The sequence below is a fragment of the Glycine soja genome, chromosome 11 (assembly GCF_004193775.1).
Source record: "Glycine soja cultivar W05 chromosome 11, ASM419377v2, whole genome shotgun sequence".
Classification (NCBI taxonomy): Eukaryota; Viridiplantae; Streptophyta; class Magnoliopsida; order Fabales; family Fabaceae; genus Glycine; species Glycine soja.
Window position 1 is genome coordinate 44,368,113 of NC_041012.1, and position 23,679 is coordinate 44,391,791.

Here is a 23,679-nt window from a genome sequence, read left to right on the forward strand (position 1 = left end):
GTGGTGGTGGTACATTATTATCATTTAACAAGTTTAATTATCTTAACAATCGTATGATATTAAATTTATCAAAAGATGTGATAATGTATTATTAAACATTAATGTAAAACTTATACAGATATTAAATTAAAATTAAATTCCGAATGAATTGGATAATGATAAGATGGAGGATTTGAAAAAAAATATTTAATGTAGTTATTACTTTAATGATATAACCTAAAAAATGGATAATATACTTTGTTATGCATATTTAGATAAAATTTTCTTAAATATATGATATTTATTTCTAATAGTAATCAAATTAAATTTTATAAAAATTATTATTTTTAGTTGAAATAGAATTAATAACAATACAAGTTAATCTTTTAATGGTAATTGAATTAATTATAATACTAATTTTCGTTTTAATAATTAATTATGATACTATAAAGAATAACTTACATCATAATAATTGCAGTACAAAAATAAAAAACTTACATCATAATTAACTCGATTACTGATTGATGTTAAAAAGAATAAGTTATATCATAACTAATTTAAAAAAAAATATTTTTACGATAATTAATTTGATTATTATATCGTCTAAAAAGGTTAGGATGTGAAGTTATGATTATGGGGTACCCCCGTAGAATAAAAGCAAATCGTGTACAAGAGAGTAAATTTGGCAAGTTGCAATGTTGGCAATATAGGGAATTTCTGAAGCTGGGTAAGTCTCAGACATTGGCTAGTTCCTTGAGAAATGCAACAACTTCATCTGGTGATCCAAGCGTATACCGAGCATTGGTCTGTGTTCGTCCAACGGCACACGAGAAGTAATTCTCCTTCTTCAGGTCAAGGACATTCCAAGATATCTTTTCGGGAGCCAGCCGACGTGGCCCGCGGCAGACATGATTGTTTCTTTTCTTCTCATTATTTGACACAGGGCGTTGTCCCTTTTTTTGGGATGACGACTTTGCTGCTCCATTTCTACTTGCTGGGTTCTTCAATGACGATACCCTCTCAACTGGAAACTTTACTCCTTCTGTTCCCTTGCTTCTTTGAAGACCCACACCTATTGAAGGTAGCTCTGGCTCAAAAAAGGCGTATATATCTTCATCCTGCTGCAACTGTTAGTGTTAAATTCAAGAACCAAACATAGCAATAGCAACAGAGATCAAGAATACTCCTTCAAAAACATCTACACTATAAGCATCACTGATTCTTAATGTTATCTCAAGTGTAGCCTAATTAGCAAATTGGCGGCAAGTGTAAAATACTCTATGCTTTCGTACTTCAGGAAAGGTTTGAATTTTAACCCAGAATTTTCACTAAATTTTAGAGCTTCCACTTTTTCCATTTTATCACAAGTTTTGTGCAGTATAGAGCATTATTAAGGCTTACTGAGGTAAAAGTTAAATCATATGCTAACTAGTCTTGCTTGCTATGGAAACAAATTACAATTGACAATTGTCGCATATGAAAGCATGCTCAAAAGAACATCAAAGCAAACACAACTTCTCATTAGACCAACAAGATAATAAAAGTAATTCACAAAACAGCAACAAATATCAAATGAAGATTTAATTCACCTTTGTCAGAAAATGTCCTATACACAGAACGTAATCAATTGGTGTTGTCATGAATTTACTGTGGACTATCTCACCTAGAATGCGGTCAATAGCTGCTCCCTGATTAAATTAAATAAAAGATAAGTGTATATATTTCAAATCACTATGAAAATTTTCAGGTGAAAACAGAACTGAGAAAAATCAACTATTAACAAGACATTACCTTTGTAACATTAGCAGCTCGCACCTCAACAGATCGGCTCCCTTGAACAACGTCAACAGATGCATTAGAAATTGGACCTGTCCAGAGATGCTGCAGCATGTCCCTCGCTTGCAATCTTCCAAACTCAGCATCTATATCATGGTGACAGGATCAGTAACTGGAAAGACAGCAGGCAAAACAAAAAATAGTCTCCCTAAACACAAATCAAGCACCTGCATGTCTGTAACTCCATACAAGTGAAGCTTCCCTTTCTTCAAAATATGATCGAGGTGTTCTGTCAGTGAAGTAATCAAAAACATGCTGCAAGCATAGGATCATCAATGTAAGTCAATATTGTGAAGGAGAAAAGCAATAAAAACATCAAATAAGCACCTTCACACTGTCAACCCATTCCATATTCAGTTGCTCTGGCATTGTTGTCATCCATTCTCCCTTTGAAGGGTTTAAAAACATCCCATTCTCTGCTGCCAGCCAGATGTCATATTCTTTGAAGTTCTGTAATAGCGATAAGTTAAAATTGGATCAAGTAGTTCAAAAAGAAGGAAGTAATAAATGTACCAAGAATTACTTCATCTAGAACTGCTCTACCACTTCCACTAAGCACAACAACTGTGGTCTTTGGGTCACTGCATAATTCTGCCAAGGGCAGTTTCAGTTCTGGATGCACAGTGAGTTCCCTTTCTTTAAACCGATCACCTTCTCTCTCAACTGGTTCAGTTAAAGTTCCATTGAAACCCTGCAGTGTGTATCACCAATGTGAAGGGAAAATGTTAAAAATTATGACAAATGATAGAGTTCATGATTTAATATTAGTGAAACATTGAAAAATAATAAATAATAAAATATATTGAAGTATTTGAATGGAAAAGTTTTTATTTAGGGGTTTTTAAAATAATGGAAACACAACTTTGGCATTAGATTCATTACTCTGATGAAGTCTAAAAATATCTTGCATAAACACACTTAACATGACACTCAATATTTTGATAATATAGATCCCATGGTCAACCAGTCTTTCAGAAACACACTTAATATGGCATTCATTCATCTCTTAATTTCTCTTGATTCCCCAACTACTTTTACATCTTAAAATGGTGTTGTATTTGTTCACAACTTCTTGTACTGAGATACTACAACCATTATCTTCACTCATTAGGCATCTTGTTCATCTTCTACAAACAACCACATTGTGCCAAGTCTATTACGAATTTTTAGACAATAAGAATTGGGCAGGTCAAGAAAAAAAAAATTGTCAGGTTCTTGCAAATTTCCTTATTAGACTCTCCTGAGATAAAACTGTTCCATGTCTGATAACTTTTGTCATCTTCAAGCTAAATTTATCCACATTTTACAACGGAGTTATTTTTTTATCAGTGTTATCAATGGTGGATGGAATAATATGGTGGAAGGCCAAAATTGCGCCATATAAACACGACATTGCAGCCTATGGTACCACCTTTCACAAATAGCCTATGGCAGTTGGCAAAAAATCTGCCACACCATTCCGCCATGCCCTGTCATTTAACATGGTTTTTTTATAATATGTGGTCATTTTATTAAATACTTTGAGTTTGCTTTGGTTCAAAAGACAGAGGAAGAACATGCAGTTTGTTTGATTTCAGGAGAAAATGGCTTAATTTACTAATAATGTTTCCCCTTTTCAACGGATGACTCATTCCAGTAAGTAATACACTTCAGATATAGTCTCCATTACAACCTTCCTAGTTTTCATCTAAGAACTAAGTCTGTTTCACTTTCAACATACCTGTCATCTAAGACCATTTATAAAACAAATTAGTGTTTTTCTGTCTTTCTAAAGTAGCTAGGCCTAGTAGGGGAACATTCAGACAAGTACTAAAATACTTGGAGAAGAGATAAAGGTTTAAAAGGGTTCCTTAAAGATTAGTATTCAAAGAAGTTATAAGCTTCATGATAAGACAGCATACCAAAATAAGCAACCGATTATTTGACTGCAAATAACGTTCAACTGCAGTCTCTGTTGGGAGCCGTGGTGGAACTTGTTTTGTCCTTATCTGTGCCTCGACAACAGTATCATTTAGTTCACTGCACATATGAAAAGATAAGAATCTATATTAAAAATACAAGCAGAAGATCTACTTCTTAAGAACACGTTTTGGTTCATAATCATAATCAGGTATCTACATGTCTTTCTACTATTCCTAAAATTACAGCATCACAAGTAAATAACCATCATATTTGAGTATAATTCTATCTACATGGTTTTATAGATTTCCCACAACCAACATAAGTCTTAAGATACAATCAAAATGATGAATATAATTAATTAGTCAAATCAAGCAAAAAACTTCCAGTAATGTTTAAAAAAAAGAAAGAAAAACAACTCCAGGATGGTTCAGAGACACAAGACAAAATTTTGAATCAGTATATATGAAATAAACAGGCTGTAATAAGATACATCACCTTCAGTATAAATCACAAAGTTGAAAGTTCTAATGTATAAGACCAGATATCAGGAATATTACTATGTAAATGTATACCTTACAAAAGTTTCTGCCCATTCCTGAGCAGTGTGAGTTTTTACATGTTCATAGTTATGCTTATGTCTCTTCTCTCGTTCTGCCGATGGCATATTCAGAGCCTTGGCAATTGCAGTAGCAACTTCTGTGATGTTCCAAGGGTTGACCAGAATAGCCCCAGCACCAAGTGACTGTGCAGCACCAGCAAACTACAAGAAGAATCCCAAATGTTAGATCAAGAGGATACTTGTCTATTTAAAACAATTGAGAATCATCCAGCTGAATATAGATATCTAGTTAAAAGGAAGAAATATGCAAAAACTACATTGAACAAATCATAGGCATTGAGAGCCTTCTATAAAAAAGAACTCTATAATCTTGACAAGAATAAAGAGATGAAACATTGTATCTAATTTGTCCAAATTACTTCAAATGGCTAAAAGTTTAAGATAAGTGCAGAGAATACTAATAAGTATATAAGACCAGATTTTGGGAATACTAATATGTTTATAAGGAGGGTGGGTTGTTTCAGGCAACAGATTCATGAACTTTTGTACGATGATAACCTGACAGACTGTAGGAGGAAAGTTCCAACTACTACCTGTTGAATCTTTTCTTTCTTAATTATTCAAAATTTACAAAGCCTGAATTGAGAAATTAAAAGTAGACAGATACACTATGAAGTTTCAGTAATTACTTCGCTGAGAATGAGAACCCCTTTCTTTTTATCTTGGCAGGCCACAAATTCATAACTTACAAGATTCATTCCATCCCTCAAAGATGTGACAAGTGCTACATCTGAGTAAGAAACAGGGAGAATGTACACACTATTAGCAGAAAGTTTACAATAAAATAAATGAATATCATCAACAAACAAACTTAATCCTTCAACAACAATTGAGAATACAGGGAAATATGTAATAAATTGGGGTTTAATAAACTTAGGGCGGTGCTCAAGACTTATTTGGTATACTTTCATCTTTTCTCAATATATATTGTCCTAAAATATAATATTTTAAACCTATCTTCATTTCACACAATGTTGAAAAAGCTTTTATATTTATCTACAGGGTGTATACACAAAAAAAATTAAAAAATACTAGCGGCCAGTGAAAGCGGTCAAAGCATATTTTTGGTTGTAAATGTGGTGTATGTGTGACTTGAGTTTTTTAAGAAAGATAGCTTCCATTTTGTTATATTTCTCTTTGATGGTTATTTCCATAAACAACTTTTCCACAGTCAGCAAACAGGGCACAAAACACCAGAAATTACTGAAATTTTATAAATTTTACAAAACGAAATGAGCACAACTATACGTCATTAAGTGAAGAGAAAACAACACAACTCAGAAAAGAACATGATTAATTAAAAAATGCATTCAGGCTGTGATCAAGCAAGTAGAATATTAGAGATGCTTCACATAGGAGATAAAATTTTAAAAGACATGTACAAGCCATGATATAAGTGCTAGTGCAACCATTAGCAAATGAAGCATCATAAAGCAGTTTCTAACACTTCATACAGCATACATGTAGGGGGGAAAAGACAGAAAAATGTAAATAACATTTGCAATGAAGAGCTTAAGAGGAAAGGTGACATCCTATATATGACATTAAGAATCATGTCCAAAAGAACACTGAAACAAGCACACTCCATTTTAGATAAATAAGTATGCATTTACAAGCACAAGCTGACTATTCACACATGCATGAAGCTATCTTTGCACATGCTGACTATTGATTAATGGCAAGTTGACATCAGAAGCTACTCCCTGGACTTCGTTAAAAAGGAAAGGAAATCTAAAAGCACAAAAAGTGTACCCGTAACAGCATACAAAGCACATAGTGCATGAAAATCAAGAGAGCGATCCTGCAATCATAGCAAACTCATTAAGCTGTAGTATTTTAATGTGATTAATAATTAATAAAGGATGCAGGTTGATCATCAGATAAGCATAAAATATGTCAAATTTTATTTACATTTGATGTCATGACTTTCTAATATTCAAAGCACATAGCTATGAATTCGGGTGTAAATGAATTGAGTTATTCTTGGACTATTTTTGACTTGGTAAATGCTAAATCAAACTTATTTGTTTAACTAAAAAACACAAGTAAAATTGAAATTCAAGCTTAACATTAAAAGTTCTCTCACTCTCTCTCTCTCTCTCTCTCTCTCTCTCTCTCTATATATATATATATATATATATATATTCAACAACAAAAACTGTAATTTTAGATAATAAGTTATTTATTGTGTTACTCGGTAAATTGTATTTCTATCTAGAGTATTGTAATTTTATTTATTACTATCTACTACTTATCTAACTCTAGTATTGAAAGAGTCTTTTACTCTCTTATCTTCTAGTCTGGCATAAAAATGTCTACTAAATATAGAACTAATAAACTTTTAAAACATTAGAGGAGATGTTCATTGTCAAATAAAGGAAAAGAAAATAACCAAAAACCAAAAACAAACTAAACAAGTGAAACTCAAACTTCATATCTGTAAACAAGTCAAGCCTAATCTTTAGATTTGGCTCTTATAATGGCAAGAGACAAGCTTGAGCAAGTGCTCAACTTGCATCAACTTGTTACACCCTTTTCTATGAATTAAACCTCTATCCTTGGTCCTTGTTAGCTTCATACATCAACTGTGTAAAGTCCACAATATAAACAGGGAAGAAAAATTTAATTTAATTGAATTCAAATTTTATTCAATAAAGAGAAAAAGACAACTTTGCAATCAGTCCTGTTGTCAATAGCTGATTATTAATCCATTTGAATCAATTTCTCATGTTTTACAGTTAAAAATTAGACACCACATTAAATGAAAGTACATATACACCATATTCATATCTAAAAGATACCATTATCCTAATTTATAAAGGTATGGTTGCGAGTATAGAAACCAAGAGAATATGATACAAGTCACTGTGTCTGAAGAATTTTAGGATAAAAACAAAAAACAACTAAAAGTATATTTACACACACAAAATTAGTGTAAAAATACGTTAATATGCTTCATATACTAAGAACAAATATGCAACAAACTTAAATGCTTTAAAGGAGTTAAAAAATGTTTGCCTGGTTACCATGATCAACCAAAATAATATTAAAAAGAGCACCCATGGAGGGTTTCTGGTACAAATCTACAGATACATACCCAACACAGATAGAGTATAGGTACAATTGAAAATTTTAATTATGTTCATAGCTGTTATATTGCATAAAAAAGAAGCCCAAAAGCATAATTTTGACATATGCACTTTTCACTCATTGAAAGTACAAAAATCAGCATTCTTTCAATTCAAAGCTGTCTGTCAGTTAAGTAATTTATACAGTTGCACTTGCACCAATCAGCAAGTTGATTTGACATAGCTTAATATCTTTAGAGTTCAGACCAACCTGAAATTCATCTCTACTCATTTTCAGTTTTGCAACTTATGCAAACTCAACAAAGGTTTGTTTGTACCAATAGTTTGACCTGGGCACATCAAATGAACCCAGGATAAAGTCGAACATAAAAAAAGGACCCACAGTTCATATGTTGTCTCAAACATTTTTTTTATTTGCAACCATTACTGCTCAAATAGATAATCTAACAAGATATAATATATACAGAAAAGATAAATATTGAATTGTATGTGACAAGTGTATCAGCATTGATATAATGGATCATCAGATGATCACTGTCTTAAGAACGCACCAGGTGATGTATGGGAACAGTAGTCAGTTCTCCAAATCTGCCATTGATGCGACCAACAATTTCATGGACCTGGCTAGTAAGCTTTTGATCTGTAAATATGCAAGAAATAAATAAAAGAAAAAAGAAAAAAATTATGGGCAAGTGATGGCTGCTGAAGATATAAAATTATTCTTGGGCTGTTGGGCATCCACCTAAACTACTTAATATTTTTTGTAAAGTTGGTCACAACCAATTAGGCATATTCCCACAGGAAAACTATCCCAAACTGTCCACTGTCGAATCTCTACCTAATAGATTTTCCTTTTCATATAAACAGAAAATTTATCTTCCAATTCTTGAAACAACTTTAATACACACACACACATATACTATTTTCCTTACTACCCTAAGGATGGAACAAGGAAAAAAATGAAATAATATAAGTAGCATACACTCAGGAACATCTGTTCTTGTCGGCACAGCAATTTGAAGCAGAACAACTTTATCACGCCAATCACGATTCTCTTCCAAAAATTTTTCAAATGCTAGAATTTTTTGAGGGATTCCTTTAATCATATCAAGGCGATCAACACCTAACATTACCTGTAAAGCCAGGAAAAAAAGGTTAAGTGCTAGTCAAATTGTATAGAACCAAATTAAAGTAACACTTGGCTCTAAGAGCGGGCCAAAAGAGAATGTCATGACATGTCAAGCCAAACAAATACAATTTTATAACAAAGTCACTCCTATATTAATGCTCAGTTACTGGAAGAATGCAACATATTTTTCATAAATAAAGATTTAAAAATAATAAAAAGGACAGAAATCCTTATTAATATCACCCCTGATAGCATGGAAAATAGTTGTATGTAATACAAATGATAGTAAAGTGTATTTGTTTATTTTATACTAAATTTGTTTGAATGACAATGTTAAAAAAGAAAATTGAGAGTATGTAATACATCTTTGTTGGAAGTGTGAGAAGCAACTACATATTCACTTTCATTGTATATGTGAACTCAAACTTATATATACAAAGCCTTTATTAATTTTCTTTCTCACAGGATAGTTTTTCTTCCTTCAAACTCATATCTTAAGTAATTTTATATAAACCCAATGGAGTAAGGGGGGGCTAGGACCAATGATTGCCCTCCCTTGAATCCATCATTGTATCCAACCTCACCTATTGAAATAAGGCTGGGTTTTAGTTATACTTATATTAACATGAGAAAAACACAACAGGAAACTAGTCATTGCAAACCCTGCAAATGGAGGTTCTAACTGGTAAAAAGTATGTGTATAACGAAAGGACTCTGAGATGAAGTTGCATTTCCCATGATTCTATGAGAATAAATTATAAGGATGGTGGTTCTTTGTGGCCACTGGCCAGCAATATGCCCCTAGAAGCCTTTTTCTGTTTCCTTTCTATCTAATTTATTTCAAATGATAACAATGTACTCCAGTGCAAATCACCTAATTCCATATCTATAATTAATAGTATTTAATTTCTCCCAAATTTTCATTACTCTATATAATCTTTAATTGATAATAGAAAAAAAATTCAGGGACAATCTCAATTAATAGGACCTAGATGAACAATACAATATAAGATGTAAGTATAACCAAAAAAAGCAGTTAATACAAAGTGAAAGATGCACCTTTCTTCCTTTAAATCTCTCTTGTAATTCTTTGATGTGTTCCTTCACTTGAGGAAGGTCAAGCGCACGTATGAATCGTTCTGAGTCTATACCTATTGGAAACTGACATACAGGGGTAAAAGAAGTAAATAAGTAGTTCTAATTTAAAGCTCATCATGTTAATTGGTTAAATATAGAGAAGAATCATTCAAATCAAAATGTTTTATGGAAGTTTGTTATAAAAATTTTAATAACTAATTTTCAATTTACATATGAAGCATGAGCATTAATGATGAATTTCGTGAGCACATACTGCTGCAACTCGAGTCAGCTTCCCCTGATTCTCAACCCCTTCAGGTGTGCCCTCAAGTCCAAGAATGCGTGTACATGCACTAACAAAATGTCGTGCATAGTCGTAGGTGTGAAAACTACTCAACAAAAGTTACACTTATCCAAGTCAGCAGAAATGGCAACATAAGAAAATGAAAATGATTAAACTGGAAAATACAACATATAGCATAAAAGGAATCACAAAGTTAGAGCCTAAGAAATGAGAAGTGTGTCAAATAAAACTGGAAATTGTCATAGAGGCAGTATACTGTCATTTCAACATAATTATTGGGGCATTATTACCAATGTATATTCACTATTCCACCTTGACTTCAACTAGTTTAAAATCAAACCAGGCCCCATCAAACTGTTTCAAATCACATGTTTTGCATTACTCTAACCAACGGTTTGACCTCAAAAAGGAAACTACCAACATTTCAACTGCAGTTATTAGGTTTATCCCCCATTGATTAGTAAGAAAGGAAATTAATAATGAAACTATGCTGTAGAATTTCACAATAACTCCATGGCTCATGGAAGTTCATGTTTCAAGTTAGGTAGGTGGTTGACTGCCCCCTCATTCATAACTAGTGGTTTATTGTCCCAACAGTGAATTCAGCACATGCAAAAATTCTTACTTATTGCCAAATAAGCATATAGCCATACACTCTAGGAGTTTTATGCACAATTCCCCATGCCAAAACCATCAAGGGGCCACATGAAACAATCTTATTGCAAAAGCATGCTGCATGCCCATATCAAACTCATTCTTTTAAGTGACAAAAATTAAACAAATAAAAAAAAAATCTTAAATAAAGGAGCAAACTGCAATTTACCCAACCAAATCAGCTGCAAGAACAGCATGCAAGAGCTCTGAGCGAGATGGCAATGTCCTGTGAATTTCAGAAGATGGAAACGGGGTATGCAGAAACCAGCCAACTTTCATTTTGCGGTTATAATTCTTTAAGCATTGTGGAAGAAACATAAGATGGTAATCATGGCACCAAACAACATCACCCTCTTCATAGTGTTTGTTTACAACAGCAGCAAACATTTGATTTGCTTTCTGATATGCTTCAAACTGAGATTGGAAACTCCGGGTGGTAGCAAGGCGGTCTTCTTGTGGAAGTCCAAGGTAATGAAAAAGGGGCCACAGAATGTTGTTGCAATAGCCATTGTAATATTGATGAACAATCTCTTCATCAAGAAATACTGGAATGCACCTCTGCGACACAGGTAACAAGCAAGAGAAAGATTAAAATAAGTAAAATCTACTGATGAAACAGCACAATAGTAAATGCAAAAGTTATTTCTAACATTGTAATGGAGAAACTGAAGTACCTTTTCGGCCAAAGCTTTTGTAAGTGCCTTTTGTCCAATCTCATCGGGCACATTGACCCCAGCCCAACCTATCCACCTCACCTCAAACTCCTTCACACCTTTGTTTAAAGAACTGGTGGTGTTATTCTTTGTAAATTAGGGGACCAAGTTCATCCCAAAAATGAAATAATTGTATACTTTCGAACCCACTTTCTAAATCCAATTATAGTTTTAAATCATATGGAAATTTCAGAGCAGATACATTATACCCTGAAAATGATAAAACTAAAAAGGTAAAGGCACAGAACAAGTACTATATGGTCACATACCTAAGAGAGCGCTCACCAGGCCACCAGCACTTATCTCCAAAGACCACAAATCCTCGCCTTTCCTTATTGCTGAGACTGGCAGCCTATTGGCCACCACCAAAAGCCGTTGTCTGAAAGGTCTCCCATCTTCCCTTGCGCCCCGTGCTGCTGCTGCTGCTGCTGCCACTCCTTCCAGGTATCGTTCAAAGGGAGCAGCAGAGTTACTATTATCTTCTCTTAAGCGCAGGTTATGCTCAGAATATTCACTAACCACATTACTAATATTATTACTATCAGGAGATGCCTTGCTGCTTTTTCTTAGCTCTCTTCCTCTCATAAGTCGTACATGACGATCCGGAACCGGAAAACTATTAGAATTACCATTGCACTTGTTCCCGGGCTTATGGTCACTCTGGAATCCAACCATTGGCGTTGAATATCAATATCGTAGTAAGTAGCCAAACTTCCTCCCCTGCATTTTGTTTGCAAATATCAAAATGACAAAACATCCCCAATTCAGCCTCTAATAAAAGTATAACAGTAGTGAAAGAAATTAAGAATCTAATTACTGAAAATTAAAATGAATTATAGACTATAAGGAGAAAACAGAATTCACGAAATTACAGAAGGCAACAAGAAGGGGTCAACAGGGTGGCCTGTTGAGTTGGAAATTATTTTCACATTCACTAGTTTATATATGCAAATGGGAATTACCGGAATCTCTGGGGTTGGTACATTCATGGAAATGGAATACAAACAAAGCAGAGAAATGGGAACAGAGGAGGATGTCGAAATACCGTGTAGTTTTTTTGATAAAAAAAAAAAAAACAAATATATTGCCCGAATGGTAGTAGTATATCGAAAAAAGTCGAGAAGTAAGAGCTGTCCATCTGATGCGAAAACTTAATAGAATAGTGAAAATTACAGGAACAAGTTCAAAAGGCCAGCTAAGGAGACGCCTCGGAAATCAGCGGACGCTGAAAGCAAACAGACAATTCTGGCTTAGTGTGTCAATTTCCAGCTGGGTTACTTAGGGGCAAAGGGCTTATAAGTCAGACAATGCGGGTACGTAGAGAGTGGGCAATCTGCAGAATCAAATGGTAAAGAAATAACAAAGTGAGAGAAGAAATAAAAGAGAAAGTGGTATAATCCTCGTGTAAGCTTTATAAGGCACATATAGCCTCACGGCCATGCAGGTGACACCCAAGATTGTGTTGAAAACAGAAAGAAAATATTTTACTTAGAAAAGTAGATAAATTACCCAACAAACAGAAAGAAAATACTTCACTCGGAAAAATGGATAAATTCCTCACCGTGAAAATGATCCTAGAACCAACCCCTTAACCTCCAACCCCATCACACTTACGTGTATTCTGGCCTTTTTTATATCCTCTTTAAAGAATAAATCACACTCACACTTGCAAGTTAATGAACATTAATGACAATTTTAATTATTATTTTTTAATTAATAATATTTTTTTAAAAGAAAATATTAATGATATGTTATTGTACTTTTTTTAGTAGATAATTATTATTATTTTTTAAAATACAGTATCTTCATTTTAAGAAATGTAAAATCATTTTCCTTATCTGTAAAAAAAATAGGATGATTTTTTTGTTAGATGATGATTAAGTTAGGGTATTGATTATTATCCACCCCAAAATGGAATGTTTGGGATTGATTGAGGAGGAAAGAAGAGAGTTGGGGAGAGAAGAGGATAAAGAGAGAAAATGTCAAATGTAATAATGATGTGACAGAAAAAAGAAAATAGATGAAAAAAAAATAAAGTGGAAAAGAAAGTACAATTATAATTATTCATATATTAATAAAAAAATGTATTTAGACTGTGATTGTGCAATAAAATTCTATGGGTTTATTAAACAAACTTATTCTCCATTAAGTAGAAAAAAAAGCTTAATTGATATTTTTTTATTATGATATTGATCTGAAATAATTTATGTCGATAGTGCTGATTAATTTTTGTTAAAAGCTTAATTGACATGTATTTCTATGTAAATATTTATTATTATTAATTAATTAAAAATCATATTTAAGATGACTTTAAAATAATTATTATAAAAATTAATAAATTTATCCTACATAATAATAATGTTATAAAATAGTTATTTAAAAAAATATAGACTTCCAAACATCTAAACTAAATTCAAGATATCTACTAGGTTGGGCTAGTGCGGGAAGGATTGTGATAGTATACATGAATTTATAGGGTCAAATCTCAATATGACTGATCTACACCAAATAAAATTCTAGAAAAAAAAGTTAATATTCACTTTATGTTGTTATATTTTTTGTTTGGTAAAGTGAGAATTGTGAGAAAATAGGAAAGAAAGAAAAGAAATAGATGAAAAATGAAAAGGTGAGATTGGTTGTATGAAAATAAGTGGAAAGAAATATAAAAAGGTGTATTGAAATGCACAATAATGGATAAGGGGAAACACATATTACATATTTTATGATTTTTTTTCTGGTCAAAACCATCATAAATTACACATCACAAATAAAAAATTTACAAGATGTTTAAAACAGCCCCAAGCATATAATAATCGATTTTCACAAAAGGATTTTTTTTCTCTTTTGTATTTTTTCTTTCATTATTTTTCTTTTTCTTAAACCAAACCCCTCAAAATTCACTTTATTTCTTACCTATATTATTCATCTCTTTCTCTCTTTCCTATTAACATTCACTCTATTTCTTACCTCTTCTTTGCTTATTAAACAGACCCAAAATGAATTTCAGGTTCCTGTAGGGGTTTTTATTTATTAAAAAGAAAAAGAATACGTCAAACCTCCTCCCTCTTTTTTTGACATACCAAAATCTTAGAACAAAGAAAAATATATATTCTAATTTTCTTTTAATAAACTAAATATAATAAATTAAAACTGTTACTACGTTACTACTATTTACCAACAAGTCATGCCAGCACATGAAAAACGACTGACATACGTCAGTTAATACTAATAATCACCAATGGTACATAAACATAGTATCCGTCAAAGCGGAATTTTAAAAGGGTTTTATAAATATTTTTGGGTATATGAAGAGTATACTCCGGCTGAAGGTTAAAAATAATCTTTGACAAAATTTTAGGGAAAGATACATGTAACATCAATATGTGACCATGCATACACCATAAAAATCAAAGTAAAGAAGTATCACAGAAAAACATTATATAATTGATTGAATAATGTGCAAACAAAAGTGGTGCTCTATTTATAAAACTTATTAAAAATGGTATTAACCAATTTCAATTAACACATATATGAATTTGAACTTCTAATTATATGTTTGAGCTAGAGAAAGTTATTTATTAATCATATTCCACTATGTTGGTTTGTATATACTAGAAATATAATCTTAACAATTTTTTCCCCTGTCCTTTTCTCAGCATTCTTGTACTTTTTTCTAATAACAAAACTACGACAGAATTATGTGTTACGAGAAAATTTAAATGAGTAGAAACCGTGGTCCGTGGATGGCTAAAGAATTTGAAACAAGAGAAATTAAATATGCAAATTCAATAATTTTAAGTACAAACTTGAATTACAAAATAATAAAAACTTTAAAAATGTTCAAAATCCTATAAATTAAATATTTTTGTTTTTTGCAGTTGTAAATCTTTAACCAATTTAACTAGTTTATTCAACTATATTATTCTTTTATTAAAAATAAACCTTGAAATTTTGGCAATTACTTGTTAATTAATATTTTAACGTGCAATATAACTGCATAAGACTCAAATATCTGATTGGTAAAAAAAAAAAAAAAAAGACTCAAATATCTTAACTAGCTGTAACAAGAATTGTTTTGAGGGGAGACACGTTCCACGATAAGGTCAGGAAGATGTCACAAGCATAACGGGAACTATGTACACCGACCAATAAATAGTTACCAACATGCACATTTAATTTAAGTCTGTACCTTTTTTATATAAAAGTATGAATGAATTTGTATTTCAGATAAACAAAAAGTGAATTTATATAGTCATATCAAATCAGACATATTATTAAAAATGCATGTATATCCAACAAAAAGGTGAGCATGTTCCAGAAAGGAAGAGCCTCCAGGAACAAATATCTTTTTTTCTAGGGGAAGACTCAACCAATGTTCATCATAATAAGTGAAACCGACCGCCAAACGATATTAGTTTTTAATACTTAATGCAACATTGTCTTATACTAAGCTAGTGTAAATATTAGAGCTATACTAATCCAAGAGAAATAAAATTAGAATCTTAACAAAACAACGAACCCGAAAACCACGATAACAAACCATATTACATTTTTTTTTTTGAGAAATACATATTACATGTTTAACAAAAAAAAAACATATTACATGTGACAAAAAGGGCGAAAAAGGTCCACTGGTTCAGGGAAAAACGACAAAAGTAGTAATAATTAACAGAAAGATTTGCAGGGCTATCAATTTTTTCTCTCCTAATGAAGGCAAAGGGAGTTCGCATTATTAAATTGCCGTAGCCAGATACGTGAAATCAAACTTTCAAAAGGAATGGTCACCCGTAAAAGCTATACATGGTGACCAGGGAATTCCAATAAACCACTGATTTTTGTCATAGATATATGCAGGTAGGGTAGGCACCACAAATTTTATGGCCCCATACAAAAGACATGTAGACAGCATGGCCGAAGATCTCATCACCCAGTGAGATCATTATCTCGACAATCTAATATGGGGCTAATGGGCAATACATACTAGCTAGGTTACTAGTAATTCCTGGGACGACAAGTTTGATGGTCGGATCGATATAAGTGCGTTCGGATGCACCTCTTATTGAATGATGTTCAACCAAACAATTAAAGTACTCTTGCTATAAAAATCCTCTAAAGTGAAAAAACAAATTTGAGATTCTCAAGTGTTAAAATCTCTGTCAATTCTTTTAAATCTCTACTCTATAATAAAAATATATTATATTAATAAAATTTATTAAAGGGTCAGAATTTCATCCAATGATAATTTCACAAAATGGATGGATTCCTACTATTCCATCTTATTATCGTCTTTTTTGTCACATAATTTATAGCTATCACTTTCTTTACTTTTTCTTTTTTCATCCTATTTTACTCTCTTCACCCTCAACTACGATTCACCTTAAAATCGGGTGAGCCTTTATTAGATATTTCCAAATTAAGTGATATACATGCTTCGAATCGGAATGTGTAAAACACAGAATGTTGAATACATCAATGTCCTTGTATCAATTCCCCCTAGCAACTGTAGCATTCTCACTTTCAAACAAAATAACAAAAACATATCTACTAATATGTTTATATGTATCCCAAATTGTAGAAAGGATGCGTCAAGACCCGAACAATAGGGTATATCTTTCTAGTAAAAATTAAAAAAACAAGCCGTCTTAAGCATTTCCTTTTTTGGTAAGAACCGTATAAAGCACTTTAACAAGCTTAACACAAGTACACTTTTGTCGTGGAAACTGGAAAGGACATTTCAGGATGGAAAAACCGTTCTAATTCCATATATATTTTGGATATTAACCCAACCAAGCTACGGTACAGCTTTTTTTCAAGAGAATTTCAGGAATTAAGCTTCCCTCGGTCAATGAATATAATGAGAAAGAATGAGCTGACGAAATAGGAATGCGACTGCATTCTATCCTCGGGAAAAGTTGACTTGACTTCCTTATGAACATGATAATTAGTCGAAGCATCTGAGTTTAAATGACAGTTTTTAGCACAACAGTCGAACACAGAAAGTTGCACGTATGATGACCAACACCAAGAAAGAGAAAGTTCTTCCTTTCCTTTTTTGAAAAGAAAAATATTTCAAGGTTAGTACTTAGACACCTCAAGAAGAGCGGGAGGAAAAAAAATGTCAACGCATTGTTTATACTGTTCAAGGTATTCCAAAATCAAAACTCTTGGTAAATACTTCCTTTATCTTATAACCTCACTGAGTCATGATAAATGTATGTCACATTTTGCAGTGGATTGAAATGGAAAGAAAAGAGGAACAGAACTATCTATTGTGAAGCATTCAATCCTCAAATGATTCACATGAATACAATAATAAAAAAGAAATTCACATTCTCTTTTGAAAATTATTTATTTTACTATTACTATTATTATTATACATAAAAATGTCACACTTTAACTATGTCCCAATTTTACCGTAAAAAAAAAACTATGTCCCAATTTGAATAAGAAGCAGATAATGGATGTTGAAATATATTTTATCTCATTTATGATTTAAAATAAAGTGATAAAAATCATACGCATTATCCTTTTATGTCCTTTTGTGAGAAAGGTATTTATTATATAATAAAAATTTGTGAACTCAAATGCTGAAATGAAATTATTATTAATAATTAATTATTTTTATTCCTTAATAAATTCATAAAATTTCTATTTGATTCCTTAATTCTTTTATTTTTTTTAAATGTTTTACCAAAATATTTCCATATTAAACTCGTAATATTTTTTAAAAAATAAAAAATAAAAAATATATAAAATTAATAATTAAAAAAAAACAAAAAAAAACTAAGTGAGACTTTTTTATGAGAAAAAATATTAAAAATAAATAAATAAATGCTAATATTAGGAGAATCATACCCAATATGAAATGATTTTTTTTAAAAAAAAAGTGAAATGAAATATTTAAAACGTTTGTAAAACATATTTAAATATGTGTATGTAAAAACATACGTTTAGTCCACAGTTGTGCATAATTAATAGTTATGAAAAGATTACTCATATAATAAAATTATACAACTTGTATAATATTGTTTTTTATATTTTTTTCTTCAGATGGAACATTTTATTTCACATTTTTCTTTTACTTTTGTTTTGCTTTATTTATATATAAAATTTTTTCTCAATTTTACAAAACTCATCTCTTTCTTTCTTTTTCTCAAATTTAATCCTTTCAATATTTTAATCGTGTAATTTTTTACATTGGTTAAATAAAATTCAATATTCAATAGAAATACTTATGTCACAGTGAAGATGATACTATCACGTTAGTATTTTATTAAATATTAAATATTAAATATTAGTTGACAGAAGGAGAAAATATAACGAGGAAAAAATAAGGTGGGGTAAAAAATGAAAAAAGTGAGAACAAAAATACTAATAGCCTAAAAAAAGTTGTATAAAGTTTGTATGAAAATACTGTTGATTGTTACACCAGCTCATGTCCTTTTCATGAGTCTACAGGCTATAGTGCTATACCTCACCCCGCAGCTCCTGGACCAAGAGATACTAAGCTGGTACATTAATTCATCAGTTATACTTTTTCTTCTGAGCCAGTGGCAGTCAACTTGCTTGTGTCTATACTCTCAGTACAGATCTAAAAGATCCATTGATAATTGACTCTCAAGATTTTTATTCTCTCTAGCAGTATGGTTCACCATCATGCCCTATTAATTATCAAAGCGAATATGAATTGGAACGAATGGAACAGCCTTTTTGGTACGGTGGGTAAAGAAAACTCAGCAGAGCATAATAACGAAAACTAAGCCCCCGGTGGAAGCCAAAATCAAACGGAACAGTTCATCTCTACGTAGTACGTACCATCTCTCCAATAGTAATTAGTAAGCTGAAGGGGGAGGAACTAAAATCCAGAGGCCCAGTAAAATTTATCCATATCTCAGTACCAAGCACACGAAGCTTAGCACTCCAATAAGTATGACCATTTTCCCCTCCAATGATAGCTTGCATATCTAAGCTTCCTGATTTGACTACTAAAACTTTGAGGATGACTAACCTCATCCTAACCTTTATCGATCACCTAAGTTGAATTCTTATTCTTATATTATAAGACTTTAGCCTCTAATGACGAGGATGAAGCTGAATTACTGTATTAAAACCATTAAGCTACTAACCAGGGTTTTATAAAGAGCTGCGACTGTAATTTCGACAGTAATGTGAAGATTTTTTCATGCAACCACAATAATTGCCACTGCATCAACAGTATTTGTCTATAATTTCCTGTAATATAAAAAAATGAAAGGAAACAATAACCATAATTTAAAATCTTGTTACTAGATGTTTGGATTAAAGTTTATAAATTTAAATTTGGATTAAACTCAAGTTTGTAATCCTAAGTCATACTTCTCAAAAATTAAGTTTTTAGACAAAGTTTTATTCTCAAACATATTCTTGGAGAATAACCAAACATACTCTTATAATGATTTTACTCTCAAGCATACTTTTAGAACAAGCAAAAATCCAAACATTCCTAAGTATTTTCTATAAAAGCATTCCCATTACCATAAACAATAGACAGGCAGATTATGCATGGTCACATATGATTTGACCAGGCAGTGTGTTGAACCTCGAGAGAAAACTACTTGTAACTAATCTATATCTTAAATAGAAAACGGAAGAAACCTCAACTATAACTTTTTCAGGGTCCATCATTCCTGGCATCCACAAACTGCACCACATGGGTGCCCTGAGTGAGTCACATGTGCTGCTCGATCTACAGAGAAATTACAAGAGCCATCATCTTTTTTAACTTAAAAGCTTATCCTCAGCATCATAATAATATGGTGTTTGCTTCTTCTTTTTTTCTCTTTCCAAGTTCCCATTCCATCCTTCACAGGACAGCCAAAACAAGTTTTGGAAACAAGCTTCACAGAGTAAACTGAGAAAAGGTCTCAAAGGGCATTTCCAGGAACAAGTGGGCGAATTTTCGCGGATACGAACGCTCAGAGGCCAAAGAAGCAAACTAACAAACACCCTTGGGGACCACAAACCCTCTACGTGACGTCATTTTTGGTACTCCTTCTTCCAATATCTACCAAAAATATCTACCCGGAGAAGCTCGTGTAAACACAATTTCGACGCAATTTGACAATAAGTGAATAAACTGAGTTCTGGATTTTTCATCCTTCACTTCGCAGAAGCTTAAATAACGCGTCAACGATGTTTCTGATTCTAATTGGAAAATTCACATTTCTGTTCGAATTTATCACATTTCTAGAAGTGATAATGACGCATGGGAGAAGTTAAATTCATGAAATTAAAAAAGAAAAAGAAACTAGAATTTTCTAGCTCAGAGCATGAAAATTGCGTTTCAATGAACCGAGAAAATCAAACTGAAGAACGCTTGCAAATAAAATAGAGATACGGCAAACAAACAGAGGTCGTTTTCGTTTATGTTTTCTCTCTTTCCTTTTCGATTTTCGTTAAATTTTCACGGCAACCGAACAGAAACTTCTCTTGCTAGTTCAGAATTCATTCAAGTCAAACAGAAAACCAAAGCAAGATCATCACACAAAAAATTAAAAAGAAAATTAAGAAACGCAACAATCTCTAGCACTTCGACGGATCTAACTCTCTGATTCAAACACCGCCCAATAATATCACACAAACAGAGATATACAGCGAGAGAGAGGGAGAGGAATCTGACCTGAATGACGCCAAGTTCTAGAAAGTACGAACACTTCTGCGTTGAAGTGAGGACGGAAGAGGTTCAGCAATTTGCGGAGAGGGAGAGAGAGAGAGAGAGAGAGAGAGGAGAGGTTTGTTTTTGAGGTTTCTTCTGAAAGAGGAATAGAGAAACGGAAGGGTTTTAAATAGAAAAGTAGAGAGAGAGAGAGCGCATTTAGTAGCAGACATGGCATGGTCACGAACGCATTTCTTTTGGCAGGGGCAGAGAGGTGTGGGTGGGGGGGCGAAGGAGTAGAGAGTAACCCTGCTTTGTTCCTGCCCAATCACTTGGAGGGAATTTGTTCTGCTTTTTATTGTTTTTTAAAAGTTTAAATTTCCTTTTTCTTAATCATAATGTAATTACAATATTGTTATTTAATTTAACACACACCTACGGCTGTGACATCTGGTTTTAGAAAGAATGGTCGATAGAAAGAAGGATAAAGATGGATGAACACCACCCATGTGTTATTAAACACCTTAAAAGAGAAAAGTGTAAGTATAATATGTGTGACATGATTTGATAGGAAGAGAGATACAATAAAATAGAAAAGTGTAAATGTGACAAATAATATAATCTTCATTTGGGATGTATTTTTAATACATGTTCATCTTAAATTTTCACCTCCAAATTTCAAAAATAAATGAGCTTTCAATTGGAATGGATCGAAGTGCATTTGATGTAAAGCTATGAAATTCAATCGAGTTAGTGATCTAGTTGAGGTAATGGATCAATAGTCCAACTGGTGGATCAGTAATTAATCCGGTTTGACTTGATATATATTAAAAAATTTAAAATTATATATGTATCTATTATATATAAGTATATAACTAACATTATTTGATTAGGAAAAATTCATTCATATTCCAAAATCTAAAATGACAATTGAAATATTAAAGTTGATAACACAAATCCACAAAATAATAATTTAATAATACAATTACGCAAGTCCTGGGTTTTTTTGGAGCATTTTTTCAAGCGAAATGGATTTTAAAAATCAATCGGTATTGCCAAGTTTACCTCAAATGAATTGGGTTATCCCGAGTCATATGCATAATTGGTCCAATAATTAAACTGAGCTGATTATGCCACCGGATCCCAATTGTCGAATCAAATTTTTTGACCTATAGTTTGATGTGTATCTAAATACATGAAAAATGTGACACAACAAAGAGAAGTCTAACGATATGTTTGTTTGTACGTCAATTATGTGATTCTTACCTCTGGGTAAATACTATTAGGTTTAGTTTTATGTGACTTCTATTCTTTGTATGTGACTTTTATGTCTCAAACATTTTTCCAAACATGCAGTGAGATTTTAATATTTATTCACCAAGGCATGGACATTTAGTGTCTAACCATGTTTTAAATAACTTAGTTGACACTTGGTTTGAATGTTTTTTCTTTTCATTTTTAAATAAAACAGAAATATGAATGAAAATATGTTTCATTTAAATTTAGAAAGCATATTTTTTTGAAAATATTTTAAAAAACATGCCCAATTGAAAACAACAAATGAACCTTTTCAGTCTTTTATTTTAAAATAAAAACACACGAGCATCTTAAAGTATTTTCTTGTTGATATATTTTCTAAATATTAAAAATTTTAAAATAAAAATTATTTTGAGAAAATAAAAATAGAAAACAAAACGTCACCTAAGCATACTCACAGAAAGCAAAAAATTATAAAGTGCCAACATGGAAAATAAAAAATAATAATGAGTGTTAATAAAATATTTAAAGTGATAGAATGTCACGTATTACTATTGTTTCAAAAACAAGCACTTTCCTCCACTCAATTTATTCTCTTTCTCTCTAGTCTACTGATTAGCTACTAGTTTGTTTAGTGTGTAAAAGAACGGCAAAAGAACAAAAAATACCAGAACTCATCCATTGGAAATTCCAAAGAGGGAGCTATGTACAATTTGTTTAGGGCATATTCTTTTGCTTTACAACTTCAGCATCCTTTATGGTGTGCCTTGGGATGCCTCATAGCCTCGTAGGGCATTGCTCTAGTTGGAAGAATGGGAATGGATCTTGAGTTATGTGTTTTTGATAAAGATTTCACTTACCAGAGGGGGTGAGATATTAATAAGCACCAAATTTGTATGTATGTATATAGTGAATGAAAATTGATGTGATAAAATAAAGTTGGTTTTCAACCACCGTTTCATTTTCTGTAATTAAATTTTTCCTCTTCTGGATCAACATCTCAGTTATTCTCAAATCTCAATGACCCAACTGAGATCTAGCTAATAAATATGAAAAATTGGGCCCAAATGCAACTTTCTGAAAGTCAATAACTAACTACTAACTGATTATTAATAACTCAATTTACAAATGCTGCGCAATCAGACAAACCCAGATCATGAAATGCATTTAGATGTATAAGTTGATTATGCTGAAACACACGTCACTTAGCGCAAGACGTGGTTCCAAACACTCTTTGTTCTTGCCGCTATTTTAGGAACTATCCAACGATATCACCATATCTTAGTTATGGGAGTGTCCATGTGTGATTATAGGCACAATCAGAAGGGATGGATATCGTTAATAGTTAGGTTAGGACCTTATGTCTTAGGGAATTAGCTTAGTGTAGCTTCTGTTATTTACTTATTTCCTTATAACAGAAGAATATAACTGAATTAGTTGGCAATTAGATAAGCTGTTAAAGCTCTACAAAGCTTGTAATTGTTTC

The 23,679-nt window shown here is 32.1% G+C and overlaps 1 protein-coding gene across 5 annotated transcripts; it reads right to left on the reverse strand.

The window, feature by feature from the left end:
- Nucleotides 1-535: 535 nt before the first annotated feature.
- Nucleotides 536-21,436, reverse strand: LOC114375324 (alpha,alpha-trehalose-phosphate synthase [UDP-forming] 1-like). Of its 5 annotated transcripts, none has more exons than XM_028333096.1 (19): nucleotides 20,961-21,255; nucleotides 12,476-12,635; nucleotides 11,572-12,022; nucleotides 11,264-11,361; nucleotides 10,759-11,147; nucleotides 9,906-10,020; nucleotides 9,614-9,715; nucleotides 8,408-8,558; nucleotides 7,977-8,065; nucleotides 6,089-6,137; nucleotides 4,966-5,066; nucleotides 4,290-4,477; nucleotides 3,717-3,834; nucleotides 2,339-2,506; nucleotides 2,143-2,265; nucleotides 1,983-2,070; nucleotides 1,771-1,901; nucleotides 1,569-1,667; nucleotides 536-1,100 (listed from the first exon to the last, which is right to left on the reverse strand). In XM_028333096.1, exons 3-19 carry the CDS (start codon nucleotides 11,975-11,977, stop codon nucleotides 714-716), a joined length of 2,802 nt encoding a protein of 933 aa, XP_028188897.1. In that variant the 5' UTR covers nucleotides 11,978-12,022; nucleotides 12,476-12,635; nucleotides 20,961-21,255; the 3' UTR covers nucleotides 536-713. The 5 variants fall into 5 exon arrangements, with proteins under 5 accessions (XP_028188897.1, XP_028188898.1, XP_028188901.1 ...); XM_028333097.1 differs by lacking the exon at nucleotides 12,476-12,635 and adding an exon at nucleotides 19,429-19,534; XM_028333100.1 differs by lacking the exon at nucleotides 12,476-12,635 and having other exon boundaries at nucleotides 536-1,097; nucleotides 20,961-21,436.
- Between the last annotated feature and the right edge of the window lie 2,243 nt (nucleotides 21,437-23,679).